The sequence below is a fragment of the Alternaria incomplexa genome (assembly GCF_024043165.1).
Source record: "Alternaria incomplexa strain BMP 0042 chromosome Unknown scaffold_12, whole genome shotgun sequence".
In the NCBI taxonomy this organism is placed as follows: Eukaryota; Fungi; Ascomycota; class Dothideomycetes; order Pleosporales; family Pleosporaceae; genus Alternaria; species Alternaria incomplexa.
Genome location: NW_026249861.1, coordinates 1,366,118 through 1,387,409, shown reverse-complemented (window position 1 = coordinate 1,387,409; position 21,292 = coordinate 1,366,118). Strand labels below are relative to the sequence as shown.

At 53.2% G+C, this 21,292-nt stretch overlaps 5 protein-coding genes across 5 annotated transcripts; 4 read left to right on the top strand and 1 right to left on the bottom strand.

Moving 5' to 3' along the window:
• Positions 1–1,905: 1,905 nt before the first annotated feature.
• On the top strand, positions 1,906–3,393 carry J4E90_008333 (uncharacterized protein; the record flags this gene model as incomplete). Its single annotated transcript, XM_051437861.1, has 1 exon — positions 1,906–3,393. The coding sequence occupies one exon, from the start codon at positions 1,906–1,908 to the stop codon at positions 3,391–3,393; it is 1,488 nt and encodes a 495-aa protein (XP_051288672.1).
• A 785-nt stretch (positions 3,394–4,178) lies between these two features.
• Positions 4,179–5,582, top strand: J4E90_008332 (uncharacterized protein; the record flags this gene model as incomplete). The annotated part of the gene is made up of 1 exon (XM_051437860.1): positions 4,179–5,582. The coding sequence occupies one exon, from the start codon at positions 4,179–4,181 to the stop codon at positions 5,580–5,582; it is 1,404 nt and encodes a 467-aa protein (XP_051288671.1).
• Positions 5,583–12,494: 6,912 nt separating this feature from the next.
• On the bottom strand, positions 12,495–13,388 carry J4E90_008331 (uncharacterized protein; the record flags this gene model as incomplete). Its single annotated transcript, XM_051437859.1, has 2 exons — positions 12,495–12,857; positions 13,380–13,388. The coding sequence occupies 2 exons, from the start codon at positions 13,386–13,388 to the stop codon at positions 12,495–12,497; spliced, it is 372 nt and encodes a 123-aa protein (XP_051288670.1).
• Positions 13,389–16,586: 3,198 nt separating this feature from the next.
• Positions 16,587–17,310, top strand: J4E90_008330 (uncharacterized protein; the record flags this gene model as incomplete). The annotated part of the gene is made up of 2 exons (XM_051437858.1): positions 16,587–16,592; positions 16,687–17,310. 2 exons carry the CDS (start codon positions 16,587–16,589, stop codon positions 17,308–17,310), a joined length of 630 nt encoding a protein of 209 aa, XP_051288669.1.
• A 32-nt stretch (positions 17,311–17,342) lies between these two features.
• On the top strand, positions 17,343–18,269 carry J4E90_008329 (uncharacterized protein; the record flags this gene model as incomplete). The annotated part of the gene is made up of 2 exons (XM_051437857.1): positions 17,343–17,350; positions 17,378–18,269. 2 exons carry the CDS (start codon positions 17,343–17,345, stop codon positions 18,267–18,269), a joined length of 900 nt encoding a protein of 299 aa, XP_051288668.1.
• Positions 18,270–21,292: the final 3,023 nt, after the last annotated feature.

The window sequence follows — 21,292 nt, the reverse complement described above, 5'->3', positions numbered from 1 at the left end:
TCGATTTTGACATCAGCAAAGTTGATGCATCAGCGGTGACAGCGGGCTGGAACTCCAAGGTTAGTCGATCTCCCGGTTTGACATCAGCATGCATGCTTACTAACGCCTCGCAGGAAGACTATTGGGCATACGAGAAGCGCGCCATCTCGAAGCGCGCTTCTGATCTGAGGAACTGGCTGTACCAAAGGCCCGAAGCGCAGGTAAAGCTGCCGTTAGTTTCCTCTTAACAGCGGTTTGCTAATGGAACAGGTCCTGGTCGTCACTCATGGCGCATTTGCACACTTCCTCACCGAGGACTGGGAAGTCGAAGACCCCATGGTGGGCACAGCGTGGAAGAATTGTCGGTACATCTCTATATTTAGTCTGCAGTATGAGCTAACTTTCCTATAGGTGAACATCGCGTGTTTACCTTCACACCTGAATCGACGGCGGAAGACGCCCACGTGGGTGAGACTTGGGAAAGCAGGCGAAGCAGAGGTGCCCAAGAAGTCGAGAAGGACCCGCATGTAGTGGATGAGTTTCTCAAGACGGCGGCGTAGTTGAGTAGTAGTGTACAAAGGCCGCGGCCTCAGGTAGCTTCCGACAACGGCTGTGGCATGCCGTTCCGTCCGTTGTCCAAGAGCCGGAGGGTCCACGAATAGCCAATACCCGATGTGTTTACTGTAGTAACTTGCCCGAGTACATATGCGCCCTTTGATCGACGGATTCTCCCTTCGCTCCTAATCTGGAGTACCACGGCTGTTCGGCAAGCGCGCCATGATGGCGCAACATCCCACGGTGCCCGGTGCCCCCTGAGGCTTTTGGGATCCTGGGGTAGACGGTAGCCGTGTCCAAGCAATCACATTCACCCCCCATATCATTGGGCGGCGCAAAGTTCGGCAATGCACTCCACAAAACCCTGGATCAAAGATAAGCCACGGTCACGCCGCGCCTGCTATGACCCTTCGAGCAGCCAAGCTGCAGTGCGGCCAGACCAAATCACCGAGGGGCGCGTCGTGCATTACCGCGCTGGGTGTAGTTGACGGGACGCATCGGAGCAGCCTTAGTCAGAGTTTTGCGCCCCGGTACCTGTTCGGTTAATCTATCAAGCCCCGCCGAGGCCCGGGATGGCGCGGCCCTAAAGGCTTGTCGCCGCCCCCATGCAGCCAAACCAGCCCTACGCGACGCCTCTGTCGTCGTCACCACCCAGTGCAGACGCTTATCCCCAGCTTACAGGTTGTCGCGTGAGCACCGCAGCTCTCTTATCTCCAGAACCGCATGCATGGTTCGCTCTGATGTCACCTAGCACGGATCCAGGCGATGTCACATCAAGCACGTCCCCAAACTCACCACTCAAACACGTAAAAAAGAGAAAATTTTACGTCAACTGCGACGCACCATGTGGACCGCGTCATTAACGACGCCACTAAAGGGCAACGCTTCTGGCTGCACGCACCAAGCTCTGGTACGATGCGAGCAATAGACCGAAGTTCGCTAAGGCCCTCGATAGCCAGCTTTCGGTCAACATCGGTCGCCCAGCATGCTGGGAGCGCGCGGGGGAAGGCCGCTTGGAACATTCTATTACACATGCAGAACATGCGGAGAGATAAGACGTGTTGATATAAGAAACAAGAGCAGCCGCTGGCCTGGAAAACGGTTATTCCTGCGTGCCGCTGCTAACTCACACTACCTTCTCACCGGTCCCACGGTACGTCACAGACAGTCGATATCACGCGCCGCCGTCTTCCCGATTCCGACGACTGGACCTGTGACCTACACTTCTACTGCTACTTTTGGGGTACCGGGCAAACTAGCTCGTCAGCAGGCGCCAAACACCAAAAAGTCGCGAGTGCCCTCCAGCTTCCGACTTGACCACGACTCCACCCCACCGTTATTTTGGAAAAACTCATATTTGCATTTTCTAAGATGCAGGAAGTACCGCACGCCCACGGGCTCACGACGGGCAACCCTGAGCCACAATACGCCTCCAACGGCGTCAACACTGGCGTTCCCGCGCGGCACTACGCTGCTGCACCGCCGACCTACCGTCTGGACGACCTTTCATCTGAGGGCAAGAAGAGCGACCCCGAGCTCATGATGCCCGTCGACAAGACTGCCACCGTCCAGGAGGGATCGGAAAAGTTCCACCGCCTCGGCTGGAAGCAACTCACAGTCTGCCTGATTGTCGAAGCTATTGCGCTAGGTTCTCTCAGTATTCCTAGCGCGTTCGCAACCCTCGGAATGGTTCCCGGTGTCATCATGTGCGTCGGTCTTGGACTCGTCGCAATCTACACATCCTACGTTGTCGGTCAGGTCAAGATGCGCTACCCGCATGTCAACCACTACTCGGATGCCGTCGAAATCATCTGGGGTAAATTCGGAAAGGAACTCACTGGTGTCATGTTCGCACTCTTCCTCATCTTGCTGGTTGGGTCGCACGCGCTTACCGGAACAATCGCCTTTATCAACATCATCGGAAACTACACCACATGCGCGCTCGTATGGGGTGTAGTATCCATGATCATCTTGCTGGTTCTTGCTCTGCCACCCACGTTCCACGACTTCGCTTTCCTGGGCTACATCGACTTTATTAGTATCATCGCCGCCATCTTGCTCACCATCATCGCAACTGGTATTCAAGCGCACGATGCCCCTGGCGGATTGAGCGCGGTCAACTGGTCTGCGTGGCCCCAACCCGGTACTTCGTTCTATGAAGCTTTCCTGGCGACCACCAACATCATCTTCGCCTACTCCTTCGCCGTCTGCCAATTCTCTTTCATGTCGGAGATGCACACCCCCAAGGACTACGTCAAGTCCATCTGGGCCCTCGGTCTGATCGAGATCTTCATCTACACCATGACCGGTGCTCTCATCTACGCTTTCGTTGGCCAGGAGGTCAAGTCGCCCGCTCTTCTCTCCGCCGGTAACACCGTCTCCCGCATCGCCTTCGGTATCGCACTACCCGTCATCTTCATCTCCGGATCCATCAACGGCACCGTCGTCTGCCGCTACATCATGGACCGCATCTTCCCCACCTCGCCCATCCGCTTCGTCAAGGACGTCAAGGGCTGGGGTGTCTGGGTCGGTCTCATCACCGTTGTCACCGTCATCGGCTGGATCATCGCCGAGGCCATTCCCTTCTTCAACGCCCTCCTCGGTCTCATCTCCTCCCTCTTCATCTCCGGATTCACATTCTACTGGCCCGCCCTCTTCTGGTTCCAGCTCGTCAAGGAGGGTAAGTGGAATGCAAACGCCAAGAACATCAGCTTGAGCATCCTTAACTCCATTGTCTTCGTCATTGGACTTGTTGTTCTTGGTGCCGGTACCTACGCCTCTGTTGAGGATATCATCACACAGTACAACTCCGGCGCTGTACGAAGTCCCTTCACGTGCTCTGCTCAGTCCTACGCATAGTTGGGTGACGGGAACATGTATATATACCAAGAAGCCCTTGTATAGGCGCTTCGCTTATTACGACTTATGAGTCTAGCATCAGCATAGCGATGTCAAATCAAATTTCACATATTCAATCATCTTTTCTCATGTCCACAGTGTTTGCATCTCATCGATGCTATCCGGAAATGGATCCGCTCCACCTGCGCCGCGCCACCCCACACTGGAAAAACACTGAACATCTACCTCCCAGAAGTCTACATTGCCTTCAAATATGGTCGATCTTTGGATCATAGACTGATGTATACAGCAAGGCACCTCAAGACTTTCCTTTCCCTGCCCGAGGCGGCGCCGATATCTTGTTTACCCAGGCTAATAATGTGCGGAGTAGATCAGTGGGAAAGACACTATCTACAGAAGACATCACAAGTAGAGAATCACCGAGAAGAATGATGCGCGCGTTTTTCCTTTCACTCCACTATACAAATCACTTATTTTACGACCTTTTTGAAACTGGTAGAGGGCTATACCAGACTTGGACACCTTTTTGATGATACCCACTTGCTTATATATTCATCTTAATCCACTATACAAACAGCACTCCTTTATGTCTTCACTCCAGGGCTTTCACGGTAGTGTTTGCGCACTAGTACAAATAGAGACTAGTGCCGCGGATGACGCAGCCCAGACGTGCTGCTGCGCACCTGCTCAGGTGATAAACTTTGGTACGTATACCTAGGAACCGCTCACCTCCGGAATACGCAACAGTCATTTCACTCACGGCCACAGTCGCAACCAGCATTACTATGGAGGACTTAAGATCTACGCTCTCTACACTTCGCCTTGGGCCCAATCTCACACACGCAAGCGAGGATACCATGCCGAAAAGACAACGCGATAGCGACGACGAGTCTGCTTGGAATGACGGCGTTGGGCCGAAGAGGCAACACGGGAGTGAAGTCATGACACCTGAACCGCAGCCTTCCGACCTCATCGCCGCTCTCCACGAGTTCATACAAGAAGAGCGCAGGACCAACTTCTCGTTCTTGTCACAGCACAGCCACTGCCACAAGCATCAACATGAGCTACTGGTAGTATCTCAGGCCAATGCCGAAGATATCGAAGCAGTACGTGCTATCGCTCGGCACGATACAAGTGTCCATAGTGACTGGTATACCTTCACCGAGCCGCTGAGGTCGGACGGCTACACCCGTACCGTTGCGATCGATACCCCATCCGCGAAATGTGTTGCTGAAGACATGATCATCACCGAGTTTGGCAGGATCAGGAAAACCAAGCGCAACGCAGCTGCATGGATCCGCGATACGTACTGCACTGCCGAAGACGACATGTTGGCGATGAGGCTCCCGGAAGCGCAGTACGAGGAGCAGCGCTTGTGGTGGGAAGGTACAGGGCAAGCTTTCCGGCTGCTGGACTTACCTCTGGAGATGCGCGAAGCCATCTACCTACACGTCATCGGGCCAGTCATCGTTCCGGATGTCGTTACACAGCTTCGTGGCGCGGAGAAGCTTGTGCTAGGATACGGCCTGTCGTACGATAATCCCGAGCGCGTAGGGCGCAATCGAGATCCCAACATACAGCGTCCTAATATGGAGATCATGCGCGTCAGTCGCCAGGTAAAGGATGAGGCCACCCAAGTCGCCAATCGCGACACGGTGAAGCGATTCACAACAATCCGTACGCGTGGTGATGGCATTGGGCCCGCCGCGTCACCTGAAAAGATCTGGCGCCAACTCAGGCGAATAGTAACGCCTGATAACTTCCTGAAGAGGCTTCAACTCGAGATGTCTGCAACTGAGTTCTTGGCATTCGGGGGCATTTGTCCTCAACTTGGACAGCCGCTTCAGAGGGGCGTTGTTCCAATCAATGTCATTTCTATGGCTGGGTTAGGAAACCTCGATATCATCGATTTTCGCTTCATTGGTCCTGAACATGAGCTTGCCAACTGCCCTTGGAAACCGCTTCATCCATGCCAAAAGAAGTGGATTGACATATTTTTTATCACCGCCTGGAATGGTCTTGTCGCTCTCAGGAATACAAAAGGAATCAAGTATACAATGAGCGGTTGCATCAAAGATTCTACCCGGAATTACTGGACGGGGCTACTGAACGACAAGCGCAATAACCATACTGCCACTATACGTAGTCTCGAACAGGGTCTTCAGACCACCATAACGAACAGTAAGTAGCCCTATAAAGGCATGTGGAATACGTACTGACTGACAATTAGATACCTCGCTTGCATGCGAATGCTCCAACCCATGTGTAGGCGGACCGCGCTTGTTCCGGGTCCAGCCACACGAAATGAGGTTGATCGAGGGCATACAAGCCGAGCTGGATAAGGCGTATTGGGATTTTGAGGACTGAGACGGGTTGTATTTGACCTGGGGTTGCCGCATACCGAGGAGGGGGCGCGGCGCATGGATGGAGAACTATCAACAATGAGCATGTGTAAAGCGCAGATACCTATCGCATTTCCCCTCACAATGCATATGATGTGTTGCGTGCATTCCCGCTGGTTACTGGTTTTCGTATAGGAGAAGATTGGAATTGGTGATAAACTACGTCATGATCTAGCCTCTAGATGGTTAGCCCGCGAGACCGATCACGTGCCGTCCGAGAAGCCGCGGCCTCGACAGGAACACCTCCGCAAGACCTGAGACGCGTCCTCCTTTCGTCGACTTCAATGGCTGAACCTGCGACCCGATATGCACCCCGACGCCGACATCTCACAATTTCGTCGCGTTATTCGACGCGCAAAAGCAACGTAGTCGCCCTCCATCAGATTTGGTTTCATGGGCGAGCGCCGCACGAGGCTGCCCGGCACTTATACGCTATGCCACGAGATGGATTCACATTGTTGTTCGAAGGCATATCCACAACAGAGAGTGGTTCAGCCGTGATCGGTGCTGTACGCAAGTCAATTGCACACTCGGCAATCTATGGTGATGCCGTGGGAATGCCCAGCTCATGAGATGCGGCGCAGCAAGTGTGCAACTTACATCTTCTAGCTTGGGCGGACCTGCTCTGCCGTAGTTTGGTCTAGAAGCAGGAAGTCACTGCTTTCTATGATCTCTCCAATCTCTCGGAGGATCTCTTCTAGGCTCGCCCGAACACCTTATCTTCTCAGCCTTGACGATGTGGGCGATGGCCTGGGCAATCTCTCGTATGCTTGCGTGGCTCTTTCTACGGCATCTTCTAAGCTTGCCTCGTCGTAATTCAGCTTTCGGTATACGACGCTGGTCTCCTTCAGAATGCTCACATCGTCGCCCTAGCACATGCCAGTCAACGTTGGAGATGACGGAGCACTCGAAAACGCACAGCGTAAGGCCCAGGAAAGGACACAGCGCTCACTCCCTCCAACTTGTTTGCAATGGTATGTTTTACCCTGATTTTAGACGCGCCGAGGATCAACAAGCTCCACGTTGCAGCCTTAGGAAAGAGCTTAGCCTTCTTGGTTTAGTGCGGCGAGCAAACATGCTGCGGCGGGCGCAGCATACGAAAGAGCTAGATAATGGTGTTCGGTTCGAGCGCATGCGCGACTTGTGTCCTCGTATCTTCGGCGAGACTTGCGTGCCATTTACCTTCTTCGAGCTGGGCTGGACTTGTTCACGAGACCTTTCCGCACTGCGCAGATCTCTTCGCGGTACCGCCAAAGCCATGAGGTAGAGGGGATGCTGCTTCACGCGCTCGGAGAGAGTGGCGACTATCGGCGCATCACAGGGCTTGGGAGGGCTGATCACATCCGTAGCTCAGACGTCCTTCTGCACGCTGTGGATGTAGAACGCGGTCATCACTTTAGCTCCACAGCGCTTACGATGTCGAAGAGGAAGCTAGAGCACGATCCCTCACCCATTCCTCAGCAGCGCTAGTATGCTCTTGACATCCCCTCCTTCGAGCACACCATCTGATAGGGCAACCCGGAATTCAATACTCCAAGTCACCCACAATGTTGACGCCACCGATGCATGCATGCTTCTCGACCTTCCTTTGCATGTCATCCATTGGTCTTTCGGTCCGCATTCGTAGCACTTCCGTTCCCAAAACCAGGTTATCCAAGTCCGGTCTCGATCCTTGAATCGTGGTTCGTCCCGCGCGTGCAGCATGCGAGCTATATTGGTGGACCCTGACCGTTAATGATTGGACCGGCTGATGTCATGCATGACTATGGCTTACACTGGCTTTCAGAACTTCCTCTTCGATGGAAAGATGGTATCCGGTGGGCATAAGATTATTCAGTGGCTTGCGGACTTCAGCGAGAGTTAGCGAAGCGTTGATGAGTATGGTTGGTTGCTGGCTCGTGAAAAGATCTACGCGTGTCTGCGATGTCGGCTTGTAGGTCATACGCCGGAATGACTAGTAGAAGACAGGTAAACGGAAGAGCGGAGCATCCAAATGTGACAAGTTGTTGCGAAGAGGAGTGGTTGCTCGTAGGATGTGGAGGCGAAACCATAAGAGATGGACGATCAGAGCACCTAGAAAGGTACATAAGGCACCCGCACCGGCTTCATATCCACCTCATCCATCAACAACTCGCCACAGCTCTAACTTCCATACATCGCCCAGCATGCTGTTCACTACTGCTACCCTTCTTTTGCTCACCTCAACCACGCTCGCCGCACCCGCTACCCTTCTACCCCGCGCTGCTCAGTGCGGTCAATACCAATCTCAGTCATCCGGCCCCTACACGCTCTACACCAACGGCTGGGGCTTCTCCTCTGGAACGGGTTCTCAATGCTCTCAAATCGATAGCTATAGCAGCACAGCTGGGCTAGCGTGGTCAACAACATGGTCATGGTCTGGGACGCCCAACCAAGTCAAGAGCTACACGAACGTCGAGACGGGCTTCACCAAGAAGCAGATTGGTAGCTATACGAGTATGCCAACGATGTGGAAGTGGGGTTACACTGGAACCGATTTGCGAGTCAATGGTATGTTACTTGTGCCGTTTCTCGTGCACTCTCTTCGTCTCTGGGGTCTGTAGGCTAATGCCGAGGTGCTATCCCGCAGTGGCTTACGACACCTTCCTCGGCTCATCGGCCAGCGGAACCAATCTCTTCGAAGTCATGGTCTGGCTAGGTGTCTACGGCGGTGTATCACCCTTGTCCGCGAACGGATACCCTTTTACGCCTATCGCGACCGTTACTATTGGCGGTCAGATCTTCGACCTCGCATACGGGCTCAACGGTTCGGTCAAGGTATACAGTTTTGTTGCTCGTGGCGGTCGGGCGACAAACTTCAGCGCTGACTTGGTACGTTACATGAGTCTACTTTGTGGATATGATAGGGAAGCTAATGTGTCGATTCAGAACCTGTTCTTCCAGTACTTGTTGGCGAACTACGGAAGCAATGGTTTCACGAGTAGTTTGTATCTGCAGGTTGTGCAGGCGGGTACGGAGGTGTTCACTGGAAGCAATGCGAAGATGACTACGACGGCGTATTCTATCGCTATCAACTAAACAGTAAGGTATCGCATACCGCGTAGCACGTTACAAGTCTACTCGAAAGTACTGTCTCAGTCGTTGACCTTGAGCAGATGTAAGGTCAAGCAAATGTACAATCTGAGACATGCTTGTAATCAATGCGCTTACTACGAAGAGGCTGTACATGTCATCCTTTATCTATCCATCCAATATTTGTCAAAGAGTTATACAAAACGTCAAAATCGTAACCCGTGACCCGTGACCCGAATGCGAAGACCCATCGCTGCCAGTATAAGCGCTTCCAAAACGCCGATTCGCCATGCCCATGTGCGTGCCCGTTGCGCCCGTCGTGCCCCTCATTTTGCTTCTCAAGCCTCCAGGGCTGTGCCCCCTCAGCCCCTCATGTCGATCTCACCAGGGTATGCCAGCGCGACGGTCTCGCCTTCGAAACCCGCACCGACGCTCAGAAGGTCGACCCTGAACCTCTCAGTATCGCTCTGAACCCTCGACCGAGGCTCCGCAAGCTCGTAGTCATCCATACGTGATGATGCATCATATGAACCGAATACCGATCTCACAGACGACGCCAGCTCATCGCCCATCACATCTTGCGCGCGATAATAACGCTGTCGCACCCAGTGGAAGTAAACGGCAAGCGCGTCGCGATGGTTCGGGATGCCGACGGAAGCGAGTGAGCGACGGAACGGGAGCTTGACGGCGTAGGGATAGGCTGGGAACGGGTGGGTCAGCTGAGAGATCGAGAAAGTTGGGAATGCCATCAGGAGTTGGTGCGGATGTGTCGGTACGCTAGACCAGAAGGGGTATGGTGGGCTGAGCTGGGGCGCAGCGTGCCGGTGGTGTCGGAGAAGGAAAGATGTCGGAGGTGTGGACGGGACGGTAAGCTGACTTACTGTTGCGAGACATGGTCCACGTTGGCGAGTATCTCGTATGGGTTTTGGAGTTTGGATGCGGTTGGGCGTCAAGGTCAAGAAGTTGGGTGGTAGTCGAGTGTGTAGTGAGGTGGATTAACGAACGATGTCTGAGTGAGAATGTGTTGAGTGTCCGAGTTTATGTAGTCTCTTCTTGAGATAGAGTACCAAGGTGAAATAGCTGTCGAGAGAGGATTCGATGTACAAGGCGACTATATAGTATTGATGTGCAAGGTGGGAACGAGGTTGGCAAGTGAGCAAGTCAGTATATCCGCAGAATGAGCAAAAGGGTATTGCGCATACGCGTCCATGGCACACTTATGACTGTCACAGCGGCCGTCCTCACGACCACGTTGAAGCCTCACGACCAAGGCATATGCCCTTTCCCGATCGAGCAGCCAACAAGAGCCAAGACGTCGTCCTGGGGTAGGTTCGCCAAGCTAACCACCGGCAAAAGCGTCATAATTGCTACAAAGGGGAACTCATCTCAGCTGCGACGGCTGTGAGCCCTGCACGGGGACTGGGTAGTTTGGCAGAAGCGAGAGGGTTGCGACTCCTGATAGGCATGGGCGAGGGTCGGGCGTGGTGATGTTGCCGAGCCGCGTGTTGCGACCGTCTGGCAGCCCGTTTCAAAACTTCACCGGCCGGGCGCTGCAGGAGAAACGCACGAGATCGGGGGGCTGAATCTTGACATCGTCGGCTGCTGCGCGTCGCGACTCCTTTGGCGTGCATCGCACGTACGTTAACGGGTCGTCGAGCAGAGAACGCGTGGGCCCTGGGGGAGAGCTCCAGCCCCGCGCTTGCCGCTGGGCCAGCGACTCGAGGCTCTCAGCGTGCGTCTGACAGCGTCACTAGTCAGGGCCGGCCAACGAAGTCTGCTTCATCCGCCCCTATCGCTATCACAGCGTCTTACCATCTCGCTTTGCGCGACTTCAAGCCAGGAGTTGGGTTCACGCAAGCGCGCCAAGCGTGGTGAGTGAATTTGACAGCACGTACACACCTCAGTAGGGACAAGCAACGCCCAGGGATGGCTGACTGACAGCAGGGGCCACTTGCTCAAGCACCCCATGCTCCTACTTTCTTTTTTCTTGTACTCTGACCGTGTAACCTCATCATTTTGCAGCTTTCTGGGTCTTTCTTGGTCATCGTATCCAAGCTGCACGCGCAGCCGAGTCAGGATACCAGAGACAAAAGGCAGTCGTCCCGATCGACGGGTGATTTCCCATGCCGCCTCATCGAACGAGGTACACGTAGATGCTGGGCGCGAGTAGCGCAGGATGTAAGGCTCACCGCACTAGCCACAAGCCAGACCATAAGAGGAACAGAGTTTGCTGATCGGTGTAAGATGTGCCACAGCGTTCCTGGAGTAGCAGTGGGCCCAGGCCGAACCGGGGGAACTCTTGGGATGTCAAAAAGCCTATTCGATGACACGGGCCAAATGGTTGCGACGTGACTTCACGCTGTCGCATTCGCATGCGGCCCCCAAAAGCCAACAGCTGGGTACGCGTCGTGTTACGGCATGCGAATGCCTTCAACATTGGTAATGCTACTCGACCGAAACCTTTCCGACCTTCAGCGTGCCAGTAATATGCGATGGTATTACGAGTGTTTGTCATTCATGTCGACGCTTGGGCAATGCGCTCGGGAGTATGCATAATCCTATCAATCGCTTATCAAGCGAGTTGGAACGGTAACCTTGAAACCACCTCCATGGGCATGAGCAGAGACATATGACCGTCCATTGGCTACTTGTGTAGTCGGGCGGGCTTGTGCGAGAATTTCTCAGCAAGAACTGACCAAGCCTTCTCTTTTCCCTGCATCACATATTGAGAAGGTGCAGCCATTGTTGTATCATCGTAAAGTTGTCGCATGTACGGCAATATCAACCCAGGGTCGTCATATGTCCGGTGTCCAAATTGCGATGCGACTATGGTCCAGGCGGCAGCAGGCGCGAGGAAGCTCTGGTCCAAGACAAAACACAGGTATGCAGCTCCCTCCATTTCTTGCACGTTTCTTGCTTTCATTCGCTCCGTGCCCCCTAGAAAGCCGGCGCATTCACGATGGTCAAAGCCTACCCGTCGCAGGCTTTGATGTGTAATACCATCCGGTCCCTGCTGACCGTTTACACTCGACAGCTCCAGGAACACCGACAAATCCACTCGATCGCTGCATCGTTCGCACGTTTCTCTCTCCTATTCGCTGGATGTCTGTCAGCTCGAATCTATGCGTTCTGCACTCCATATATGCAGCAATCCTTGTCTTCAGAAGAGGTTGCTGCATGACCGGTCAGCGCGACAGAGCACCGGACAGATTTTGAAACACAAACGCAGTGAAAAACTTTTTCATGTGGCTGCGCAAGCCACTGATATCCTTGCGACACGGGAGAGGCCCGAGTGAACGGTTGCTGTAGGCTGCGGTCGTCTTGTTGAGGGTTGGCAGGTGCACAGCCTCGATGCGGCTCTGCAAGCTGACTGATGGGTGCACTCTGACGAGCGACCGTCCGGTAATGTGCACGCCGCATTCACAGACGAAGGAACGGTCATTGCATGCTCTGACCAAACGATGCAAAATGACTAAAAGTCACTCCTGGGCAAAGGGCGCTTTCGCGATCGGTAGTGTATTATGTCCGTCAAGCACATTAGTCTAACCCCCAGTGGAGAGGCTTTGGTGCGACAGCCGTTCTAGCCATTACGCACCATCCTATCAACCTCTAAACGCGTCGAAGGGTAAACGATCTTACGCTCAACACTCAAGCATCCACATTCCAAGGGTAATTCTGCTTAACCCAAATGATATCCATCTCGCTCGGCTTCGTGGCGCGTTCCAGTAGCCCAAGTCCCTCGCCATGGTCGTTCGAGTCGAGGTAGGCCTGAATGGGACAGTCCACACCATTGTCATTGCAATCTGGCTTTGCATAGCCGTTGCGGCTAGGATAGTGCATGACGCTCGCGAGGTCGTAGCCAGAGGCAGCTTGGATGGGCCAGCCGGGCTCGACAAAGTTCTTGATGAAGGCGACGCAGGTGCATTGGTACTTCAGAGCGCGGTACATGGATAGGCAGAGACCGTCTTCGGTGATGCGGTCGCCTTCCGCTTGACGGGCACGGTGCCAGCACTGGGTTGGTGATGTTAGTATGCGGTATGTGTCAGTGAGGGCGGTAGCCACTTACGTCTTCCCAGTCGGCAAGCTGCTTGTATTGTACTTTGATGTATTTTTCGCGGTCGTTGCGGTTGTGTTCATGCGCCATGCCTTATGATTGTTAGTATCGACGTCTGCGGTCGCTGGCGATGTCTTACCCAATACGTGACCAAGCTCGTGTAGGACACCACCGAGCGTAAAGCCATCGGCGAGGCGAACCAGATTCTGCCAGGGCTTTCCGTTTTGCGTCAGGCCCACAGCGGCGCCCCAGCCAGCGCCGTCGGTGAATTCGATGGCCACAGTGTCATGAGGTATACCTGCGTTCCAGCCATCTCGGTATTTCTTGACGGGCGCACAGTACATTGGCTTTCCATCGCTAGTCAAGCGCTCTTTGAAGCTGATAGCGTGGCCGGAGTCTTTACCCGCAGCGCCGCCAAGATACCTAGAGCGGTCAATTAGACACTCATCATATCTCGTTATAGATGCGCCTTTGCTTACTCGACCCATTTTGCCATACCACTCTCAGTGATGTGGCGGATATTGTGGCGATCCCACTCCTGTGTAAAGCAGTATGGGATAACGACGTTGTTGGTTGAGTCGCGTGGCCAACGGATTGGTCCAGGACTCGAGCCCCAGGCGTCGGTAGAACCTTGACCGTTCTGAACAGACAGGGTCTCAAGTTCCTCGAAGTACTCCGCCCAATCAGTTACTTTAGTACCATTTTCGAACACGGGCGAAGGAGTGCCGCAGAAGGGACCATAGTTGGGGACCGGTTCGTTGATAGCGACTGCGACCGCAAGGGCGGCGAGTTGTAGAAGGAAGAACAGAAACATTTTTGCGGATAGCCAACTCGTTGTGGGCAGAGGTGGAAGCACTTATAACGCGGTCAGGAGACGAGCAAGTCGCAGCCTGGAGGCCAAGAAAACTCCACCACGCGCAATTGTGGTACGTGCAGGTGAGCAAACACTCGACTGTGAGCTAGTAGTCGTCGGATGAAGAGTAGAATTGTACGATGACGTATCTACACCCGAGGAATGCGAGCACATTCCTTAGGACGGCGACGTGAAATGTGACTGCACCAAGTCCTCTCCGTTGTACTTTTTGTGCTCTGGAGGTAGAGAATAGACAAACAGGGGCCAGTTTTGGAACTACTACGATTTTTCGGATGTGACACAAAGGCTGCCCATATCGCAGTAATCCAACTCTTTCTGCTTCATGCCGACCACATTTCGAACATAACGGAATGCGGTGCACTGAGAAAGACACGAAATAGATGAAGCGGAGGTAGTTGGTAGCTAACTTCGGAATGTGTTCACCACCATCGGTAGCGCGTCTGTACTGCAGGTGAAGCAGGTTTGAGATCCAGTGTGCGACAATGAGGTTACTAAGATAAGACGATGTGATCGTTGACTCTAATCTGAATTGGCAAACCGTACGATGAAGATGCACATTGATGAGTATAGTTTCTTCGGCTGCAGCTTGCGATTCACTTAGTTTGGCTAGTCGAAGCTCAATGGGACGGGTTGTGGAACGGATTGTTGTACCGAGCGTGGATGGTCTTTCGCTGTTCTCGCGAGCATTCGAGGTTGTGACACGAGATACATCGAGACATGATCGGATCGCATTCCCCGAGGAATGTTGGTAAAGCATTAGATGCCGTGAAAGAGTGAAGGAAAGAGCTGGCGCGTCTGTGTTGCCCTCAGAGTCGAAGCTAGCCAGCTTTGGAAGAGACACGTGAGCGGACCCCCTCATCACTCCCAGTTCCGATCCCGCGTTCCGAGGTCATTCCGTAACACGCCATCATCCACGAAGCATCCAACACAAAATAGATTACTACATTGCCTATTGCAAACTAGAAGCAATCGCTTTTGGAGACTGTACCGTACTGCCGTGGGATAGGTTCCACTACCTAGGTAGCATCAACCCTCCAATACAACTGGACCCGTTTCCTTCCGATACTATCACGTGAAAAGAGCATTCCTAGGTACCTAGGTACACCGGGAGTGCAGATGTCAGGTAAGCTGAGCGTACAACGGTGTTCCCAATAATCGAGAGAATGTTCATCTTGACCTTAGCAGCTGCAAGCGTTGTGTCTGCTACTCTTATGACAGCAGCTCTTTTATTTGCATAATGGAGCGATTGCGTGTGCTGAGGTCGCAGAATCAGTGTCAGGCATGCATGGCTTTGACCTTTGACAACTTGCGTGATATAGATAGCCTATGTGGGGTTGTTCCCGTCGACGAGTTCTAAGTAAAGCAGTATATCGTGCGACCTATATCCCAATGGATGTACATATGCTGCGCAGCGGAGTCATGTCCGTACTGGTCGACCAAAGTCATGACGCGGCTTCAACGCGCTCGTCGCCCCTGTCGTGTACCTGAAAACCCCTCATACGAATACCCACAGTTTTGAAGGAAAACACTTCTTCCAGACTGTACCAATTCGAGCACACTCTCGGACGCCACGAAAGATTAGGAGAGGGAAGCGACAGGACATCGTGGCGACCAGGAGACAGTGGGGCATTGGTGATAGTGGCTGCGTCTCCAATACCACAAACGGCCCCTCACGACCCAGCAGGACCCGACTCTTCATTCCATGCCCCACCGTCTAACGCGGAAGGTGGCCAGTTCCTGTCAAATGGCCGCTTCAGCCGAGCTAGATGCGATGATCTGATAAGATTAGATGTCATCGTGACCAGCAAGACCGGCTAGCGCCGCTACCTAGCTGTCATGAGGGGCAGTTCGCGCGCAATTGGGGATGAGCTCTTTCCCAACAACATCCACCTCATGATCCTGCAACAGCACTACGAAAGCCACATGTCTCCATTAAAACAGCCACAAGCAAAGATTTGGACGCGAAGAAGTTTCTGCTCATGCTCGTGAACAGTCGGGCCTCTTCACAATGGAGTTCCCACGCTGGCTGCTAGTGTCGCCAGCTAGAAGACGCCAGGAACGGCGCGAAACTGGATCATGCAACCACGACGCGCTTGCTCAACGAGGATGCTCTTCCTCGTACGGTTCCATCCACAAGGCGAGACCCTCAGGTTGGTCCCGCACGGAATTGAAGCTTCGGCGCACACTGCTCGTTTCGATGAGCCGGGAGCTCCATCCGCCACTGACATCCCGGGCCAAGACCTTGGCAATGCAGAGTTGCGGCACAGCCAAGACGAGCCAGCAATCAGCTCACAGCGAGATTGGATCTTATCTGATCATCTAGCACTTATCTGATCATCTAGCCGCGCCTAATGCTCTCTGGGCATACGAGATACCTGGACGGTGGGAGATGATCCCAAGCCACCGGGTGGGATACACATGGCAAATTTTTCAGATGCTGTAACTGCGCTGACATTCCCTGTCCGGTCTTCGGAGAATGGGCCGATGGTGTACTTAAGTATGGCAGCGCTGCCTGTGTTACGATCGTCGCTCACCTGCATCCCAATTTCATACCCTGCCTTGCCCGGCACTTTTCCGGCATCCTTGTTTTGCCATGTCGAACCTGGCTGCGACTGACGCGGTGCGACCTGTAGAGGGCTTTGGTCGTCCCTCACGAGATATCGACATGGAGAAAAATGGCGACCAGGCTTTCAATGCCCACGAGACTGGCAGCGATGGAGAGACCAAGTCTGTCGAATCGGAAACCTTCCAGAACGGTGTGCAGCGGGTGCGCGCAATCACTGAGATTTGGAGCACGAAGACGTTGATTACGATGCTGGTCTTGTATGTTTCAATATCATTCAAATCGCGAGACTCAAAGACTGACCTGTCCGTGTAGCATTTACCTCATCGAATTCGTCGCTTTCCTGCAGAATGGTATTGACGCCGCGCTCAACCCCTTCATCACCTCGGCATTCGGTACACACGGTCTCCTGAACGTCGGAAGCGTAATGGCAACTGCGCTCGGTGGCTGCCTTCCTCTCGTCATTGCCAAGGTCATCGATATATTTGGTCGCGTGGAGGGTTTCTTCTTCATGCTGCTCGTCGTCGTCGCCGGTATGGCTATGAAAGCCGCCTGCACCAACGTACAGACCTACATCGCCGGTCACGTCCTCTACTGGGCTGGTCACATTGGTGTTTTATTCGTTGCCGACATCATGGCCGCGGATTGCACTAGCCTGACGAACCGCATGATCATCTTCACCCTCAACGGAACTCCTCGTATCGCAAGCACTTTTGCCGCACCCGTGATCGCCGACATGTTCTACTACCAGAACAGCTGGCGATGGGCTTTCGGTGCATTCATTATCATCTTCGTCGGTTGCTGCGCTCCCGCGTTGGTGCTCATGATGTTCATGTACCGCAAGGCTAGGAAGGCCGGTCTCGTCAAGAACGTGAAGTCGGATCGTAACTTCCTCCAATCGCTGTGGTACTACGCCATACAGTTTGACAGTAAGCTACACATTCATCTCAAGATTTATCCGTATAGCTACTAACGCGCGACCCAGTCCTTGGCATCGTCCTCATCATGTGCGCGTGGAGTCTCTTTGTTCTGCCCTTCAGTCTCGTCGCCTACGCGCCCCAGGGCTGGAAGACCCCGTACATCATCGCCTGCATCGTGCTCGGACTCTGCCTCTTCCCCTGCTTCTACATCTGGGAAGCCAAGTTTGCGCCCGTCCAATTCCTACCCTGGAAGTACCTCAAGAACGGTACCATCATCGGCTCCTGCCTGCTCTACTGCGTCATGTTCCTGTCCGTCTTCTGCTGGAACGGATACTTCTACTCCTACTTGCTCGTCGTACACAGGCAAAGCATTCCCCACGCTGGATATATTCTCAACGCTTTCTCGCTTACCTCGTCGACATTCAGTCCGCTCATCGCATGGTGGATCCACAAATCCGGTAACTTCAAGTGGACGGCCTACACTGGCGTACCCATCGTTCTCCTCGGTACTGCTCTCCTGATCCCCTTCCGAAACCCTTCCACCAACCCCGGTGTTCTTGCCTTCACTCAAGTGCTCGTCGGTCTCGGTACGGCTTTCTTCGCCACCTGCGCCCAGCTCGCTGTCATGGTCCCCGTCACTCATCAAGAACTTGCGGTTGTCAACGCAGTTTGGGGTCTCTTTGGCAGCTTCGGTTCATCCATCGGATATGCCATCGCCGGTGGCATGTGGAACAACATCCTCCCTGGACAATTACTCATGCGTCTGCCCGAGGAAAGCAAGCCCGAATACAGGGCAATTTTCGGAAACATCACCTTGCAGCAATCGTTCCTCGATGGTACGCCAGAGCGCGATGCCGTTGTCGGTGCCTATGCCGATGTGCAGCGTAAGATGGTCATCACTGGCGCGTGCTTTGTACCGCTGTGCTTGGCTAGCATCTACATTTGGAAGAACATTAACGTTAAGAAGCTCGAGGAGGAGAATGGTAAGCAGACTAAGGGTAACGTCTTCTAAGCGGCACAATGCTTGCTGTGTGATGTGCTCAGCGCAGTCTGCCGCAAGGAGCGTGTTCTTATTGGCAGGCTCATTGCTCTATATACCCACATTGCCATGATGATGTAATATAATACTATCGTTTATATGTCTTCATGCTTCTCACGCACCATGCTCTTCTTCACTGCTCCACACGTGGTCTATTGGAATGAATGAGCGCTAGTCAGCCCATTGAGCTCTGCTTCTGTTACTCCAAAGCATGCTAAGATGGTACTATCAAAGGAAGGTCAAGGTGAAGGTAGGCGCGTGGAAAGCAAGAAGCAATGAGGAAGAAGCAAAGGCAGAATTCCTTTATGCTTTGGTATTAAGTGTACAGCATGCTAACAAACGGGCGTTGCGCAAGATGTATAACTGACTCCTTATGCGCTGAAGCTGCAGCTCCCCCCGATACCAATCAACAACGCCGTGGATGATCCCAATCCATGCAATCAAATCGATCGAATTCCTCAGGATCAAAGTCGTAATCAAAAACATCCTTAGTACCAGGCTGAAAATTCGGATCTTGGCCTTCAAGATACGGTCCACGAGCGTTCCACCAATCGCAAGGTATCTCGCACTTGCATATCGGGGGCCTGTACGACTTGTTAGCAGAGTTCACACCATTGCCCAGTGCGGGTTACTCACAGTCTTTGCCACGGCGTAGCTTGTATCCGTGCGATCGATTCGTGCTTGGAAATTCTTCGTTTGTCAGGAGTACTAAGGGCAAAGTCCCATTCCCATATCATTCGTATCCGTCTCTTGACATGGCCAGAGAACGTGACTCGGGGTATATGTCTGATATCCGCCCACGCGAGGGTGAAGAACCAGTGAACAAAGACCTTTTGACACGAAACCACTTTCGTACCCCTAGCTCCTGCGATGTGAACCCAAGGGTCCAAGGAACTCCAGGTATTGCCAGGGCCAATCCGTTTGGGCGGACGGGTGGTGAAGTGGAGATGCAGATGGAATAAGGTTGATATCTCGCGCAGTTGGGCGATTGCGGGGGTCATCTCGTTGTCCAATTCGACGAAACCCTGATGGCGTTCGCATTTTAGGCCGAGGAAGCGGAAGTAATCCGACGTGGAGAGGTTGAGCTCGATACGACGCATAGCATGGTAGGGGATGAAGACATGAGGGTAAGTGGGACATATGGAAGGGTGATGATATCCGGTCAGCAATACTGTCGTGCGCTCCCATGTGGCTTTTTTGACCTCACAGCAGATTTGCTGACAGGTGAGAGCAAGTAGGTTGGGTTGGATCTGGGATTCGCTTTCGGCAACACTCACTTTCCCGAAGTGATTCATGTCTGTGAAGCGGCGCTTGGGGCGCGACAATCTGACATGCTGGTCCCCGTTAGAGTCGCCCCTGCTCAGCGATAAACATATGTAGGGGCCGATGACTTGATCGTATACGAGGTATCGGAGTTCTTCGGGAAGGTCGAGGAATCGGAAAGCTCGGCCGTTGGACTTCCACCATTCGGCCATTGGTAGAGGCGTGGGCTCGAGCGACTCGAGATCTTCGGCCATCCAAGTGAGAATCGGTATCCAACGGGGCTGTGTATCGATCTCTAACGCGAATTTTTGAGTGAGTATTGAAGGGTCTGCGGACTCAGACTCGTGGCGGACGGCCGTTATCCTGGAAGAGCCCTCCAAAGGGTAGTCTGTAAGGTCATACTTGCTGTATGAGGATATGTCCTGCTCTAATAGGTTCAAACATTTGTTAATATCAGCCGTCTTTCTCCAGAATTCGAAGTCGGTGCGGTGCCGGTGACGGATGTACGCTACCACTGCCTGCTTCAGAGATTCATTCTTCGAATCGTCGGGTTCATCTTCCAGATGTGAAGCGATCCCATAGTGTCGAGTCAACCACTCTTGCAACGTGAGCCACTCGTGTTCTTTATTGGTCTGTGGGTGCGGTGTTTGCTCCGCGAGCAGTGAGGACTTCATCGACTGGCTACGTACACCGAGGAGTACATCCTCTACCCCAGGTTGGATGAGCCGTATGGGGGTTGATGATCTCGAAGTGGTTGAGCGCTCGACTCGTAGTCCTACTGAGTTCAACTTGAACCTCAAACTCTTTTGTTGCTGATCCTTGATGTACGACTCAATCTCGGTGATAGTGTCGGCCTGGTTTCGCCGTCAGCATATCTACTTCTGCGTAAGGTTAAAGACTCGCGTACGATTAGGGTGCGCAATATTTTTCGTTCCTTCATTGCAGCGATCTGCGCGGGCCTGGATTGGGGCCGACATTTAGGAGCCATTGCGGCTTTGTTCGTTGGATTGTACGGGTATAGGCGTACTTTTCGAAAAGCTGGTACCGAAAGTAAGGTAGGTGGGGGCCGTGCTCCGCAGATGAGTGTACCAAGGGTGTCAGTAAAGTGTTAGTTTTGCATTGCCAACTAAGTAAAGACAGAGATGGGCCAGTGCGACTGTGCACGGGGTACCCAGGCAGATGAAAGTTCGTGATCGAATATTATTGCGGCGTGCTTGAGACCAAATGCGCCAGTATTTCATTGCGTGGTTGTTTGGGTATCGAAAACGCGGTAGCGCAAACGAGGCGGGACTGAGTGCCCAAACCTCAGTGTCGTTCAATTTGCTGCTTCTTGGTTGATAGCAAGCGGCCTCGAGATTCCCGAGGAAATACCATTAATTTACTCTTCAGTCTTCAGTCTTCAGGCTCGGTCTCGCTATCAGGCGCAGGAGAGAGCGACGAACCCGAGCCAAAAGACAGCAGTGCGGATTCCTTCACTCTCGTCGACTGCCAAGTTTTACCGTGAGCCATCTCCAATACCTCAAGCAATCCCAAAAGCCTGTCCGAACTTTCCTGCAGCAGCTTTTTTGCTTGCTCTTCTTCCTCGGCGTTACCTCTCTTGCCTTTACCAGTGCCATATACACTACGTCGCGCTTGAATACCAGCCTCCATAGCTTTGCGAAGAGCCTGGTTAGGGGCGAGAGCATTGTTCTTCATCATGTGCATGAACAACTGTTCCAGTATGAGTGAGATCT